Source organism: Neltuma alba, unplaced genomic scaffold, assembly GCF_004799145.2.
Source record: "Neltuma alba isolate B1F8T4 unplaced genomic scaffold, ASM479914v2 tig00012586_pilon, whole genome shotgun sequence".
Classification (NCBI taxonomy): Eukaryota; Viridiplantae; Streptophyta; class Magnoliopsida; order Fabales; family Fabaceae; genus Neltuma; species Neltuma alba.
The window spans coordinates 99,155-117,134 of NW_021637038.1; the positions used below are offsets into that span (position 1 = coordinate 99,155).

The 17,980-nt window shown below is 31.0% G+C and overlaps 2 protein-coding genes across 2 annotated transcripts; one reads left to right on the forward strand and one right to left on the reverse strand.

Annotated features, from left to right (window-relative positions):
- Positions 1–491: 491 nt before the first annotated feature.
- Positions 492–1,208, forward strand: LOC114728957 (transcription repressor OFP14-like). The gene has a single exon (XM_028915900.1). The coding sequence runs from the start codon at positions 492–494 to the stop codon at positions 1,206–1,208; it is 717 nt and encodes a 238-aa protein (XP_028771733.1).
- A 1,096-nt stretch (positions 1,209–2,304) lies between these two features.
- On the reverse strand, positions 2,305–3,180 carry LOC114728958 (transcription repressor OFP14-like). Its single transcript, XM_028915901.1, has one exon. The coding sequence runs from the start codon at positions 3,178–3,180 to the stop codon at positions 2,461–2,463; it is 720 nt and encodes a 239-aa protein (XP_028771734.1). The 3' UTR covers positions 2,305–2,460.
- Positions 3,181–17,980: the final 14,800 nt, after the last annotated feature.

A 17,980-nucleotide genomic window follows, 5' to 3' on the forward strand; every position in this document is an offset into this window, starting at 1 on the left:
TTATCTAATTTTTATATTAAGAGCCGAAGGTAGTAGATGTTTTTAATAAGTCATTTCAAAGAAATTCATGTTTCTTGGTGTATTATGAGAGATGTGTTGACACTTGACGGATATGTTTATATTTTGGTCAACATTTATATATTTCTACTAAATAATTACTTATAATTTTAATACATTGAAGAGTTGACGGAAAAGGAAAAATGAGTGGGATGGTGTGGGAAAGGCCTAAAGCATGTTCAGAGGCTTTGGCATGGGATATATGGAAGTCAAGGAATCCATCCCGTCATTCAAGATTCTAGTCTCACTTTTAATAATCTCTGGGGATTCAACAAGAAGCATGAATTTCAACAAAAGTCATGCTTTTCTCCAGATTCTTCTTCACCTATAAATGTCTTACCACAGCACAATTCAAATACATAAACTTCGTCCTTCATTTTCCCTCAACCAAATCCATCTTTTAGAAAAGCACAGCAAATAAAGCTCCATCAACAATGTCGAAGAAGCTTCAAAAATTCGTTGGCCAGAAAATGAAGGTTCGAAAATTCCTTCAGTATTGTCTCGCCAAGCTTAAAAACCCTCGTCCCCAAATCCACCCTTCGTCTTCCCTGACACGGATCCTCTCGGATTGCAGGCAACCCAAGACCCATTCGATTGCAATAGTACGGGGAAACAACGCAGCTACGCTATCGGATATTGATCGCTTCCTCTTCGACAACTTCAAGTCTCTGTTCCTGCACGAAGAAGATGCTACTGCGACTAGCAGCATTACTAACAGAGTTTCTGAAGAAAATCAGGGAGATCGGAGATCAGGATCGATTTCGTTCGACCGGACTTCGCTGGATATTCTCGGCGACCTCACTGAGACTTACGGTTCTCGGGAGAACATCGTCATCTTGGCATGCTCGGCGAGCCAGCATGAAGATCTCCGGCAATCGATGAAAGAAATGGTGGACCGGAGGCTGAGAATTTACGGGAGGGTGGATTGGGGATTTATGGAAGAGCTCTTGTTGTGTTATTTGAACCTGAACGAGAGGAAGTCATACAAGTTCATACTGAGTGCTTACGTGGACTTGATCAACGGCCTGCGCGGAAAATCGCCGGAGAGAGCTCCGTTGACGACGAAGCCACGGAGTGTTCGCACACTGAGGACTCGGAGTGAGATCGGAAAGAAGAAGACCGAAGAAGCGACGCTGCAATTCGGGGAATAAAAATAAGGGAAAAGGATAAAAAAAACCCTAAATTTGAATTTTAAGTTGGATGAAAAATAAACAATCTTTTGCTGGGAAATACGGATAATGAGTATTAGACTCGGCTAAATTCCTTTCTTTTATGGTTTAATTCAGTGGCTCTTCCGGCCAAAAAACAATTAATGGCTTTTGTATGAAACATTAACTTTTTTCTTTTCATTAAAAAAAATTGATGAAGTATTCATTAAAAAATGATGAATAAGACGTAATATGCATAATTCAATAATTGATGGTTAAGTACTCCTTCCAATCCTTTTATATAATTTTCATGATAAAAATTATAAGGTGTTATAAAAAATATTTAATAATTTTTTATTTCACCTCTCAGAATTTTAATAGTGATTTTTTGCAAAATTGTGAGTAGAGGTTATATATCGTTTTTTGCAATTTCAACCAAATAAAAACTTTTTAAATGCACTTTGTAATAATAAAAACGAGTGTTGTGTGGGGGGGGGGGGGAATATCACCTCTTCTTCCCTCCACATCCGGCCAAGCAACTTCACTGTCATCACACAGTAGACCAAAAGTGCAAAACGTAAAATTAAACGAGGGAAGAATTATCACCATGTCTCAAGAAAATAATTTAATTATTAAAAATATTGATGATAAATAAGTTTGAGCAAAAAAATGATAAATGAACAACATAAATCTGTTATATTTTTTATTCTTAAATTTATCATTATATGTTTCTTATTTATTAATGGACTTTTAGAACATTAAATCTCTTCTTTGAAACTTGAATGTAATTCCACTTATTTACCTTTAAAAATTAAGGACACATGAGCGGAGATACCAATTACCAAACAGCACCGTCCAAATTTCCTCTCTTGACGTTGCAATTTTGTGGGGCGATTTGTTTGGATCCTTGTAAAGTGGTCTAGGCTTATGGTGGTGCCATTTTCTTAAAATGCCGACATAATTTTTAAATATAATTAATTCACGAATTTTAAAATGTTTTCTTATAATTTTTTTTTAAATTTTCACACATTATGAATTCATGACAAAAAATAATATGAAATATTAGTTTCTTTTTATATATTTTATATATTTATGTCCATGACTCCGAAGGGTGAAGAGGATTGATTGCTTCTTGCTTCTTATTGGCTATTGCATGCTTGACTGATGCTTGAGCCCTGAAGATTTTAGAAAGTGAAAAAAAAAAACGAAAAAGGAAAAAGGAAAAAAAAAATATCCTAATAAAATTCTTCTTGATTCAGTCCAGCTTCTCTATTGCCCGGATTGCAACTCTGCTTCTCCCGATCTCCCTTCCGGTCCTAATTGTCCGAACACTCCTGGGCTTCGCCGTTGCCGGAGCTTTTTCCGACGAGCTTTCCCGCAAAACGTGGACCAAATCCACGTAAGCACTCAGTATAAACTTGTGCGACTTCTTCTCGTTTAGGTTCAAGTAACAAAGCAAGAGCTCCTCCATGAATCCCCAATCCACCCTTTCGTGATTCCTCAACCTTGAATCCACCATTTCTTTCATTGATCGCCGGAAATCCTCATACTGGTTCTCCGACCACGCCAATAGGACGATGCTCTCCCGAGAACCCGAAGACTCAGTGACGTCACCGAGAAGATCTGGCGACATCGGGCGGAGCGGAGGGGGTCCTGTTATCGGACCTCCGCGATTTTCTTCAGAAACTCCATCATTGGTAGAGATGTTGTTATAATTCTCAGGAGTATTTTCGTTGTCGTCTAGGAACAGAGATTTGAAATTCTCAAAGAGGAAACGATCAACATCTGATAGCCTAGCTGCGTCGTTGTCGTTTCCTCTGGAGACGGCAAACGAAGGGGTTTTGGGTTGCTTGCAACCCGAGAGGATCCGCATGATCGGAGATGAAGAAGAAGAAGCAGCAGGGTGGATCTGGGGACGAGAGTTTTTGAGCTTGGAGAGGCAATGGTGAAAGAATTTTTGAATCTTCTTGGGCATGGTTGGGCTTGGCATGATTATTTCTGGGTTTGAGGGAAATTAAGAAGGGGACAAACACAGAGGAGATCAGAACAGGGATGAAGCAAGTCTTGGATTGTGATGTGCTTTTAAAGAGATGTAGTTGAAGGAGAATTCGGTGAAAAGCATGATTATTGTTGAAGTTCGTGTTTATCAGCAAATCCCCGGATATAAATGTGGGGATTAGATGCATTAATGGGGGTGGATTTCTTCAGTTGCCCTTTGAATTTATGTTTCCAAACACGTGGAAACTACAATCTCAAGTCAACCATTTTAGAAAAAAACTGGTCCTCGGTATAAGTTACTTCCATCTTTAATAACTGGTTAACTAATTTAAATAAATTAAGAAAGTAAGTTAAGTTAAATTAGTTATTTATAATAAATATATATTATTTTTCTTAAAATATCTTTACTAATTAAATATATTGGTTAAAATTACTATCATTAGAAAAATTACCTTAGAAAAACTGAATAAATATAAGAAACAAAGTAGATTGGAGTCTTATATTTAGGATCAAAATAAAAGTCAAACAAGGTCTTATATTAAGGATCAGAGGTAATATAAGATATAATTAGCTAATTTGAATAAATTAAAAATGTTAGTCAAATTAGTTAATGTGGTATGTTTTCTTCTAAAACATCTTAATTATATTTCTTAATTCTCTCATTTCCTCTTCCTCCTACTTGATTATTGTTAAGAAAATATCAATAAGATTAATTTAAGAAAAAAATTGATAAACATGTAAAATAGTTTTTATATATAAGAGTAATATCAACTTTTAAATTAAATCTTATATTAAAGACAGGAGAAATACTTGTTTTTTAATTTTATTCTTATTTAATTCCCTTTAAAAAGAGGAGAAGAATGGGAGACACGAGAGTGGGTGATAAATGTGGAGACTAGAGAGAGAGAGAGAGAGAGAGAGACTTCAACAAGGGTAAAATTGAAATTTTTTTTGTCAATCTAATACTTTTTTTAGTATGCGCGAATGTGTTATAAGTGACTGGTATTAAGGACCAGAGTAATAAGAATTGGTTGGGAATTGAGATTAGTTCTAAATATAAGACTCTAATATATTTTTCTTTACTTTTATTTTTTCTTAAACTATTTTTATTAATGGAGCATGTTAATGTTAAAGGAGTTTTTATCAAGAGATAATTTTAAGGGAAAAAGACACTAAAATACCCTCAAAATTACTAAATGACAAAAGAGAGTAGGTAAATTTCAAAATCTCAATTCAGACTCCAGCTACTATTTTGGAATTTTCAAATCTTGTAAAATTACACAAATGCCTTTTACTTTTTTTTAAATATTGCCACATCAGCAATTTCGGTCGCTGGAGCTCCGACACCGACGACCCTGCCGCCGACATACCACCAGAGCTTCGCGCGACCAGTTACCGGAGTTTTGGTGACCGGTTGTCAGAGTTTTGATGACTACTCTTTCTTATGTATAGACTGGTCAGGGAAGCTCTAGTGACTACTCTTTCTTATGTATTGACTACTCTTTTTTAGCTATTGACTACATTTATTTTTAAACTCTGATGACACGTTACTGGAACTCCAGTGACTGGTCAGGGAAACTCTAGTGACTACTCTTTCTTATGTATTGACTATTCTTTTTTAGCTATTGACTATATTTATTTTTAAATTCTGATGACTACTCTTGCTAAGCTATTGACTACTCCAGTAATATGATTTACTACTCTTGTGTAGTCAATAGCTATATAAAAATATTCATTGGAACTTTGAAAACAAAAGTTGTCAATAGTTAAAATAGAGTAGTCAATAGCTATATGGAAGTAGTCACTGACAGTAAGGACAATATTATCATTTTACAAGATTTGAAAATTCCAAAATGGTACCTAGGGTCTGAATTGGGATTTTGAAATTTATCTACCCTAATTTGTCATTTAGTAATTTTGAGGGTATTTTACTATCTTTTTCTCTAATTTTAATGCAATTGATTAAATAAAGTGTTTTAGAGAAACCGGCATATATTTTTGATAAATAAATAATTTAACTAATATTCTTATACTCATATTATAATTTACAAGAGGGATTTGAAGACATCTTTTTAAAAATTATTCACATTTAAACTTGGGAATTACAAACGGAAAAAATTGTATCAAATTTTAAATATAGACAATTTAAAATAAAAGTAATTAATACTCCATTTAATAATTTATAATAATGATAACTTATTTCTTTTGAAAAATGTTTTATAATAGGGAGTGGAAGTTAGGATAGTGAAACTTAGTCCACAAGTTGGTTAGTTAATGATTTGGACTTTGAAGTTTAATTTTGTTCAATTAAGTTTTAAAATTTCACAACCACATATAAGTAATCATTATAGTTTGACAGAGATGTGTGAGAATGATATAATTTTTTTAAGGTTAATTATGAAATACTAGGGATTTAATTGATAATTATCAAATTTAAATTAAGATCAAATCGATGTTTAAGGTAAATTTAAGTATTAAAAACATCGCTTTCCCTTAATATATATTTATAATGCTTTTTTTTTTGTCATCCTTTGGAAGGACTTCCCATTCATATTTTTGGTGTAGTCTTATATTTAAGGAAGATTTAGGAGCTATTTAGTGTCAATTAAGCTAAATGGCCTTGACTAATTTATAGTCTATTTATAATCCATACAATATTAATATAGTCATATAGAATAAAAAAAATTTATAAATACCATTAAGAATAGGAAAAATCCCAAAAAAATAATTATTGAATTTTCAAATTTTAAATTAGCAGTAGTTACTACACTCATAGAGAAAATAACTACATTTGAAAGGCAAATGACAACATATTTTTATGGTAATTTTTTATTTGAAATTTCAAAATTCAACAGTCATTTTTTTGAAATTTTTCCTTAGGAATGTAGTATATGTTTAATCCTTTAACTTAATATAAAGTTTTAGTTTGATCTTTTAAATTAAAAAATTAAAAATATATTTTTTAAACTTAAAGAAACAAATGAAGCGATTTATAAAATTAAATAATCAAATACATACTTTAGCTTACCATTAATTATTCATAAGTTACAAAAAGTGCTTACTGTTTGACCAGTTCATTAGACCGCATTTATGATACAAAAGACATGGGTCACAAAATTTTGGAAAGAAAATTATTATCTGATTTTACAATATTAATTTCTATAAGCCAAAGATCAATCTTTATTAAAGTTTATTATAAATTTAAATTCAAGCTAAGATTTTTCAAAAAATCCTCATGGATGATTTTGCTTTAAGGGTTGTCCATCTTTGTTATATTTTGAATATAATGAAGAACTTGCTAAAAGTATGGAGGAAATTGCCCAGAAAATTTGTTTCCATATGATTGCTTTTGGTAATATATCCATGATTTTGATGTCATTATTTAGAGTTTGAGGATGTGAAACAATCGTTTTAGAAAAGTTGATAAGTGTATGTTACTAACTTTGTTAATACTATAAATATGATAAATACATACATTTTATAATTCAAACATTGAGGAAATCTTGATAAAAAATCTTAAAATTCTTGAAATCTGAGTCATTAAAAATTGGGTCCGATTTCATTGAATAATAATTATATTTGGAAATAAGCAATAAGCATGGTTTCATTGTTATCTTCTGTTAAGAAGAATATGATATTTGAATTTTTGAAAGCAGCATATTAACTCATTAATACCAATAATTGAAATGAAATGAAAAATCATCATGAATTGTTAAAAAAATAATTACTTTTTTTCTTAAAAAGAAAGGAGATAATTCCTCCGTCTTTCCACCATCATTGACTTTAAGGCCACTATTAGCGATGACTAATGCAGAGCCATCGTAAGTGGCCAAAGCCATTATCTTCAGTGGCTGGAGTCGGAGTCAGTCACCACTAGAGGCAGTTATTGGAGCCGCCATTATCAATGGCTAGAGATGATATTGCTCATATATAGCTCAATTTGCTATACAAAACCCAACATTTTCTTATTTTGATGCAACTGTTAACTATGCAAACATCACTTAAACTTTTTCGGGTGTGAATTTAGAGTATCCCAAGTTCATTGGCAAAAAAAAAAAAAAGAGTATATAAAATTATTTTAGATTTAAGACTAATTTCTATCGGGTAAAAGCTTTCAAACTTAAAACCCTTCAATATATAAGTATGTTTCTTGGGATTCAAATTTGTATTATCTTTATTATGAGATTAACGTTACTTACTATCTCGACCAACAATTTATACGCTTAGTGGCTCATTTAAATTTTGAGCATATACTTGACTCGTTTTAATATAAGACCTAATTATTGAGTTGATTTGGATGCTAAATATAAGATTTAATTCTCATGCTTATCAATTTTTTTCTAAATTAGCCCTCTTAATAGTTTGATATTTTCTCAATCATAATTAAGTAGAAGACAGAATGAGGACATTAAGAAAGATGATTATAGTGTTGTAGAAAAAATATGTCATATTTCTTATAATTAACTAATTTACCTAACTTTCTTAATGGAATCAAATTAATTCAATATGTCTTATATTAATGACTGAAGTAGTATTTTTGAGTAACCCGTGAACTTGTAAATACTGAAAGATCCCTTGCAAATGATTTCTTCTTGTTTTTTTTTTTCAAAAAATCTGTATATGTTAATTAAGCTTTTCATTCATTACGCCTTATAAATTTGAAAATTAAAGATTACTTTGGAATTATTAATATCCTATAAGAACTTATGAATCTCACAAGACAATCTATGAATATATTCTTTTGGTTGAAAAAAAAAACTAAATTTAGATTTTGATGCGTTTAACTTGTAAATTTCTAACAACTAGTAAAACCTAAAATCCTCATTGGTTCTTTCAAAAGTCTATAGTGATGAATATGTTACAAGTGTGTTGTGAATACCAAAAGTGTGGCACCATATATTACAAATAATTGGCTCATCAGGGGTTAATCAATAATTTTAACCTTGCTTAAACACAGAGAAAGGCCGAGAATTACTGTGCTAGACGGAATTTTATATGGGACCTATTTCCTCATAATCCACAAACCAGTATTTCTAGTTTTGGAGAATTTTTTTTATAAAGCTTTTTCTAATTTTACATTGTGTGTATGTTTTTATGATAAACGAGTTTAAAATCATCTCTGATTTAAAAATTTTATGTATTGAACTTATCATTTATTTTCTTCTTTAATGTTAAAATGATTTTTTTAATTTAACCCCAACATAAAGATTGGCATAATTCTGGGCTTCAAATCCTTACAGACACCAAGCATCTTTCTTAAAGGAGAGCATATGATGGGCGTCCTGTGAGTTATGATATAAATAATCAATTTTTCATCTCAATAAGATTATTTAAGATAGCACCAAATTTGTTTTGCCTTATTTTATGAAAAGCTTGTAATGTCATTGAATAAAAAATTAAAGTATACTTTTAGTCCTTTAACTTTACATAAAACTTTAGTTTAATCTTTTAACTTTAAAGAGTATATTTAGTACTTTAGTTCTAAAATCATTACAAAAAATAATATTGGGATCTTAAATATTGAGAAAATATTTTTAAATGTTAATATATCAAATTTAATGCTCAAAACAACCGTGATTATTATAAAAAAACTCATCACTTAAGACTAACGATTTTAAAATTAAAAGACTACAAATATACTTTTTAAAAATAAGGGGCAAATTTTATACAAAGATAAAGGATTGGATGTGTACTTTGACCCTAAATGAAAAGTTTTCTAAAACAAAAGACAACCAAATTCAATATTTTATGCTTATCTTTTTTTTTTGGCCGAAGTATTCCTCGTCTTAAGCCTTTCGTAAAATATAAAAAGGAAATTTTGGTGAAAAAGCAAAAAAGATAAAAGGAGAAAAAGTGATGTGGGTCAAATATTTTTCTGTTCTTTAACATTTAGTTAAAATTTTTGCAAAATACTGCGATATGGACATAGGGTCAAGTAAATTTTGAACTATTTAAGTCATCCATAAAAACATAATATTTTTTGTTCATTGTTAGAATAAGACTAGCGATGCTGTTAACGCAAAAATAGAGTAATTCAGAGGCAACATTACTGTTACAGAAAAATGATCTAGTTGCCACTTGCCAGTTATCTTTAGCTTATTTGACCGTTAACAATCGTACCAGCGTCATTTAAATTCTTTTTTTACAATGAAATTCTTAATCATACTTAATTATTTTTAACCTATAAATAACAATTTATTTATTTGACGGTTAAAAAATAAAAAATGTTAATCAATAGAGTAACAATGTAGGCTTTTTATAACACAATCAAGTACAGTATGGTGCAATCATTTGACGATTAAAAATGTAAAAATATCAAATAATTGACTCATTTGACAATTCTTTTTACCATAATTAATCCTATACACTTGACAGTTATAACTAGATAACCGTTAATTATTTGTGCCATCCTTTTTCAAAAAAGGATATGGCTGCTTTCTAAACGGCGTTGCTTGTATTATGGTTAACCAATACTCCCTTGAGCTATTTATAAGGCATTTCAATATATTTCATATAGACTAAAAAAAATATTAAATCGCATTAATTTCACATTAAAACAGAACAACTTTCTAACTTTACACTTATTCAATATATATAATTTTCAAAAGAATAATAGTCTACACTGTAATAGATGAAGAACAACATAGTACATTGATATTAAAAATTTAATGATGTAACTTATAAACAAGACTAGGAAAAACATTCCCTCTTTGTTTTATAAATAGGACTAGAGAAATACTAACATTCCATCAGCAAAATAAGAACCACGATTTACTATATATATATATATATATATTAAATCAAACCCAAAATCTAACAATCTACAATTTAATTAGATCTCAAATCCAGAACCTATTTACAACCCAATTACCTGAATCAAGTGCCAAAGTAAAAGCTTTATATTTAAATATGTATTTAAAATTAAAATATCGCCTTTTCTTTTCCTTCTGATATCATTCTACACCAGAGAGATAAAGATAAAGATAGGCACGCATATATAAAATATAAATTGGCAAATCCTTTATGGTAGCTAATATGCATGCCAGTTCATTAAATGTTGGCGATGGGTGAAACGATGGGTGAAACATTTAAAGCGAGGCAGAATGGGTCCAAATATTGGGACAACCTCATTCAATTCCCCCATTAGACCCCACCCTTCGATCATTTCGTTAGGTTTCGTATTTACATAAAAAAGCTCAACAACTTGGGTCCCAAGTATTATAAAGCTCCTCTATGTATGTATATATGCCTTCTCAACATCCACTTCAACTCATCAGTAAATATATCAATGCCCTTTTTGTTTTTCTTTCTTTCCATTTTGTTCGATCAATTCTTCACTATCTCTTGTTTTGTCACTTTCTTCTTCCTCCTCTAGATGGTCTTTAATTCCATTTGGATGTCGCAACTTAGCTTTTAATATGTTAATGGGTGCTAGCTAGATGGTCAATGCTTCAATGTAGATTTTCAGTATAATCTTGTCGTCAGAAACATCTTGATCTATGTTTTGTCTTAATTTAGCACTTTGTCATGTGACATCATTATCCAACTTGATACAATGGCTGTGTTTGGTTTGTGGTTGGGTTTATATAGTTTTGACCAAAGCATAGCCTCTCGCACATGCTTTGGCCAAAATTCATAATGGGACAATTGTGAAACAACGTTTTGTATGTCCACTATTGGGATTTAGCTCAAACTCTCAATCGCATTCTACATATGAACGTTCCCTCAACTATCTTCTTAACTTTACTATTAAAAATATGAGAAACCTTACCATGCGTTATCAAATTAACACAAATAATAGCTTTTATGTATATATACTGTGAGTATACATATAGTTTGATATACAATCATACTATTGGATTAACAGAAATTTGATTAAAAAGTTTCAGCTTGTGAGTCAAAGGTCCCATCCGAACACAAATGGTATAACCTTCTACCCCATGTGAAAAAAGTGGGAAACAAATTAAAAGCAAGGGGGACCAAAGAAGCTTTTTTTTTTTTTTTGAAAAAAAAGAATTTTGATGTTCTTTTCGCTTTCGTAGTGCAACAATATATAAATTATAAGGCAAATAATTTTTTTCAAAAGTGTTTTTAATTGATGAATATCTATACCAATCATTCATCCTAATCCGACGCTTTGTTGGAAAAAAAATCTTTAAATGAATATCATCAATCTGATATTTTAAATTATACAAATACATTGGAGAAAAATTACAAAAATATTATCGATCTGATATTTTTGAACCATCAACAATTGCACTGCGCGAGCAGAAAATTTCATTTATGTAACCCTTTTTTTTAATAATCAGATAAAGCAAGTAAAAATCTAAGTCAGACATATTCTTTTCTGGGTTCATTGTTGGCTGGTTTTATCAGTGAAGTTAACTGCTATCAACAATAGAAGAAAATTAAGAGAAAGATATATAAATGAAAATACATGAAAATTTGATAAACTAATAATTGTCCTTTCAGCTACAATTTCAGATGAACAAGATCACAATCCAAAATTCATAATTCTACATATGTATTCACAAGCAAGCTAGAACTACACGTACTAAATATTGGAGATTGTACAATTTCTGGTAGTAAATTAAAGAACTGATCATATCAAGAACTCATTTCACTGCTGTCATCATCATCATCACTAATCACCCCACAACCCTTGTTTTCTCTGGGTTTATTATTGGAATAATAAGGAATAGCAAAACGAGCAGAGAAAGTTCGAGAAGCGTTATCTGGGTCTGAGGAATAACCGTCGTCGAAGTTCTGAGAATAAGAATCAATGTCATACTGTTCCAGATGAACTCTAGGAGATGAACACATGAGCAATCTCTTCTTCTCCTTCTTCATCTTCCTCCACAACCTTCTCAAGTTCACCATCTTCGATCCACACACAATTCAACTTCTTCCTCTGCTGCTTAATTGGTCAATTGCTTCTTCTGTTTCTGTTTCTGGTTCCCACAACCTTGAACAAAGAGACAAAGATAAATAGATAGATAGAGAGAGCTTAGGTTTTGGGAGAAATATATTGTGTCTGAAGTTCATGCAGAGTAGGTAAGTTATTTATGGACAAATTACTTAATGTTGACAAAAATTCTGAAGCACGCATGACGCGTTAAAAAGTAGTAATTGAATCGACATGCAAATATATATTTTTACTGTCATTATTACGCTTTACAGCCAAAAATTCACCTTTCTCATTAGCTTTTGTTTTTATATATATATTGAGATAAAGCATGACGTGGTTTAGTTTATGGAAATGAATGAAGAATCAAAATCGATTTGGTGGTGCGAAATGCTATAAATTAATTAAAGTGTCATGCTTTGTCAGCCATTACACACAACTCTCTCTCTCTCTCTCTCTCTCTCTCACACACGCGCGCGCACACAGACACTCACACACACGTACACGCGCATATTTAAAACTTTAATTTCGAAAATGGGGCGTGAATGTTCCTTAACACATTGTGAAGCTAGATGCACATATATGGGCTATTGTGTGAAGTCAAGTGGGAGAACGTATGTATGTTGGCTAGTGGGATGAAGCATGGACATTAACGTTGTTTGCATATACAGATTTTGTTGTTTCCTAAACAGCTGTTTTATGGAATAAAACATTCTGTTATATATCCTTTGAACCCAATGTGTCACAATCATAAAAGAGAATTCTTAACTTGAAGTATAAATGTGTTACAAATTGCCCCTTTCCTGTAGATTCTGTTTGATATCCATGTTTTAATTATTTCAAATGGATATCTTATAATGAAAAGATTTATAAGAAAACTACTTAATTAAGGAGATGACTCAAAGAATTAAACATGATTATAAGGCAAATGATATGGAAAGTAGAACATGAATATACTCTCTTCGGTTCTTGTTATAAATCACTCTCAACTATTCCATCAGGATTAAAATAGAACAGTTTGCCCATTTAGCTTGTCTTAAAAATTAAAATTTTTACAATTTTACCGCTATCAAAGACTATGAAGAATTGAAGGAAAAGACAGAGAGAAGCACAACATTAGAGGAGTCATAGAAAAACTAAATTAAAAAAAAAAATTTCCTTTCAATAATTTGCAACATGATAAAAATTTAAAATGTTAATTAATAACCTCAATTTGACTTACATTAAGGACCACGGATTATTGTAGAAGATGTCCTATAATCGGAATCCGAAGGGGTATGGTGAATGATAAGTTTAAATATCTAATTATTGTTAGAACCCGGGAAATCTCATCATGTAGATCTAACAGTATATATTTACCGTCAATTATTAGTAACTAGGAGGCATGCTGCTTGTTTAATTTATTGTATTTGGAATCTTATTAGCCTTTCATATTTCGAGTAAAAATGAAAAGTAAGTATTGGAAAATGGACAAGGGGAAAGAACTAAAGTGATGAAAGAAAGAGGAAGAGCGTATGGCACAATGATATAATAAATGTTTTAACCAATTCCATCACTGAGAAACGCAAGACTCAACCAACCTCTTTGGTACAAATAAATAGTACTACCTTGTTTCTATTTACAAATCACTTGTAGAGAAAAAAATTGTTTTACAATACAAGTCACTTGTAGGATAATTAATAAGGTTTTCTTTTCTAAGTTTGTTTTTAAATATAAAACATTTTTTTAATATCCTTTATTTAATAAGGACAAAAGGTGAAAAAAATTATCAATTTATTGCATTTCTTACTTTGCAGTTTTAGGATGCAATCGACTTATAAATAAAAACATAATGGTATAATAATTATAACACAACTGCACATGCGTCACCCCTATTGTCAATTTTATTATTGTTTCTGCAATATGGAAGCAAAGACCATTCCTTCACTATCCATTAATTTCAAAACTTGCTCAAATGGGCCTCTCAAAAGTTTGATATTCAATATGTATGTGTGTTGGATTGGTGGCATTTATAATGGTCATCAATACTTAATACGGAGTCAGAGTCTTATCATCCAACTGGTATCAAAAACCTCCATTGAAACTTTCTTACAGTTTGGATTCTCCAGTAGAGTATAATGATTGCATATATTATGATTAAAAAAATGGACATCATGTGAAAAAAACAACAGTAGCATCAATTGTGTGATCAATCCCATTCTCCAATATGAAAAGGATGAGCTTGATGTGATTTGTGAAGTAATACAAGATTTCATCCAAACTGATGCAAGATTAAGACCTCCAATGAAGGATGTAGTTTCCAAATTGAGAGCAGTAATTAATATATCACCTGAACAAGCGGTTCCAAGACTTTCTCCTCTTTAGTGCGCTGAACTGGAAATATTGTCTCTTGAGGCCAATTAAGTTTGCGTACTTTATAACCTTACTACATTTTTCTAATTGTTTTCCTTCACAATGTTATATCAATGTATGAGCTTTACAAAATTCTTTTGTTCTTTAATGTGTTCCTTTTTATTGTCTATTTATTATTTAAATCTTAGAAGAAAGAATTTTTAGAAAGAATTTTTTTTTTATTTCATCCATTAGGAAGGCCTCTGCATGTAACATTGTGCAGAAAATTCAAAAATAAATTACAGGTTTATCAACCTTTTTTAAATACGTAATTTTTTAATATAATCTTTCAATGTCTGGGCATCTCCTCACGATTGTTTAAATATTACATCTATCATACTGTATTTGCGAAATTGATCATTGTTATATTTCACTACATGCATTTCGCACTTCATTCCCCCACATGCATTTCATAATTTCTTCTATAGAATCCAAGTGGAACAAGTAAATTCTGCCAATTGTTTTTGATATTATTGTATTTTAATTTTCTATCAAATTAGTTAGCTAAACTAAATTTATTAAGTATGAAAACAAATAACTAAATACTTTTCCACACAATGATAGATGGACCAATAAATGGTGGGAAATTTTTTGTGCCTAATATAAATATCAATTTTTAATAACAAAGGAAATAATATATTATTAAATCAATATAATAAAATTATAATTTTAATATTTACTACTGTATGTTTTCTGTTTAAAAAAATAAATAGTGGAGGCATATTCTTTTTGGGTAGGGAACAAATGAAACATTTTGAAGGGAGGTAAGTTAATTTGTAAGGGGGGATTCTATGCAATTTTTTTAATAAATAATACTACTTTCAATCCCAAATCTAAGATCTAGTTTGTAGTATAATTTATACTATAAACTAAATATTATATTTACAACTGAAGATGGTAATGAATAATCAACCTTCCAAGCAGTTGCCGCAAATATTCAAGGCAACTGAACGGAGGATCAAATAATATAATGATATTCGAGCAACTTGCATTATGCATAAGTCATGTACATGCTATCTGTAGTTTTTAGAGTCAATTTTAGAAGGGAATCGCAAGTATAAGAACATCATCATCTCCTTAGAAGGGAATCGCAAGTATAAGAACATCATCATCTCCTTAGAAGGGAATCGCAAGTATAAGAACATCATCATCTCCTCCAGAAGTCTTATTAAATTTTCCATATGGCCTAGTTTGTCTAAATTTAGAAACCTCTTCAACAATGATACGTACAAAATAGTTGTTGCGTATTTAGGAAATAAATTTATGCCAACAAGCTGTTGGTTGAGGTGGTAACAGTCTCATCCCCATAAGGAGAAGAACACAAGCTTAAATCCTGAAAAATGCATTTGTTGGGAGGGCTATTTCTTAATCGCTCTCTACTTGAAAGGAATTAGTCTCAAGTCAAATATAATTTGGAGATATCCTAGTTCCAGTTAAGAAATTGTGCTCTTCAATCTACCGTGATCTTTTTCTCATGTACAAACATGAGACTTTCTTTTTAAAATGAAGTGATGAAAGAAAGAAGGAAGAGTGCATGGTACAAATATATAATAAATGTTTTAACCAATTTCTACACTGAGAAGTGCCAGACTCAACCAACTTTGGTACAAACCAACAGTGTAATAATAACACGAATACATATGCGTCACCCCTATTGTCGATATCATTATTGTTTCTGCGTCCCCATGCCCCAACCAATATGGAAGCATGGAAGCATAGACCATTCCTCCACTATAACCATTAATTTCAAAACTTACTCAAATAGGTCTCTCAAAATTTTGAGATTCAAAATATGTCTGTGTGTGTCGGATTGATGATATTCGTAGTGTTTACAATGGAGTAATTGGGTCTTGTAACTCAACTAACACCAAATACATTTCTTAAGACTTTCTTAAGTTCGAATTCTCATTAGAAGGTATAATAAGTGCGTGAATTATGACAAAAAAAATAATACTTATAATATGGACTCCATGAATTATAGAGATGTTTGATAAATGAGTTCAATTGTTCATTAGTTCATAAATAGTAGAATGATCGTCACCAAGTTTACATCAAATCACATTAGTTTTTTGATGCATAATTTCACAATTCCCGAATCACACACTAAGCACTACAAAAACTTCTGGACTATAAAAGAACTTTAAGGACTGATCAATATATATTACTATCACTAATGACTTCACAACCTTTGTTGTAAAAAACTTTTGGAATTAGGAACTGCGAAACGGGCAGCGAAAGATCGAGAAGCAGTATCTGGGTCGGAGGAATAACCATCGTCAAAGTTCTGAGAGTAAGATTTAATGTCGTAGTGTACTGCGTTATGATGAACTGTAGGCGATGGGTATAAGAGCAACCTCTTCTTCTCCTTCTTCATCTTCCACCACAACGTTCTCAAGCTTGCCATATCTTCGATCCACACAACACAATTACAATAACTTCTTCTGTTTCTGTTTCTGGTTCTCACTTCTAGAACCTGGAAGAAAGAGATAGAGATAGACAGATAGATGATAGAGAGAGAGAGCTCAGGTTTTGGGACCAATGTTGTGTTTGAAGTTCAGGGACACCATTAGTTTATATAGCATAAATTGCTTAATGATGTTGAGAAAAACCAAATTGAATCGACATGGAACCATATATCATTATGCTGTACAGCCAAATTTGATGATAACTTTTTTACGTAATCCTTATCTTAATAACTTTATTAGCTTTTCATCAAAAGCAGAAAAGTTATAAAAGTGTTTTGGGTCATATTTTTCTATTCCATAACCTTTAATTAACATATGGTCAAAGAAGTTTAAAACCTTTTAACGGTTATTCAGGTGAATCTCCGATCCTGGCAAAACTATTTAAAATCATTAAACGTAAGAAACGAACCTTCCAAATGGATTCAGTCTCCAGAAATATTTAATCTAGAAACTAATTAAAAATTTGAGAAGATTATATATAGGGATTTATTGCACATTAATTTTTCATTAATTTTTCAAATAATAACGGTAGATAAAACTCAGGTACTATAAATTTTCTATCTTTTCATGAAAGCATATTTTAATCAAATACCGTTATATTATAATAAAATTTTAAAAAAATTAATTTTTTTGGTTAAAAATTTAACCCGTATATGCATAGCCTTAAACAAAATTTATTTTTAATTTCTTGCAATAAACATTAACTATATCATTTAAACAAGAAATTACAAGTAAATGGTGCAGCTTCGTATTGCATAAAAAGGCTCAACAATATGGGATCCAAGTATATATGAAAGCTCCAATATTTACAAATCCCTTCTCATCAGCATTCACTTTAACTCAATAATGCAATCCAGTGCCCTTTTTCATTCATTCTTTCATTCTAAATGGTCTTTAATTCCATTTGGATGTTACGCGTTTGCTAGCTAATACTTACAAGTACTTTGTTCTTTCTTTGTTTTCTTTTCTGTTGGTTCATTACTTCGAGTTTTGTCGTCACTTTCTATTCAAAGTAA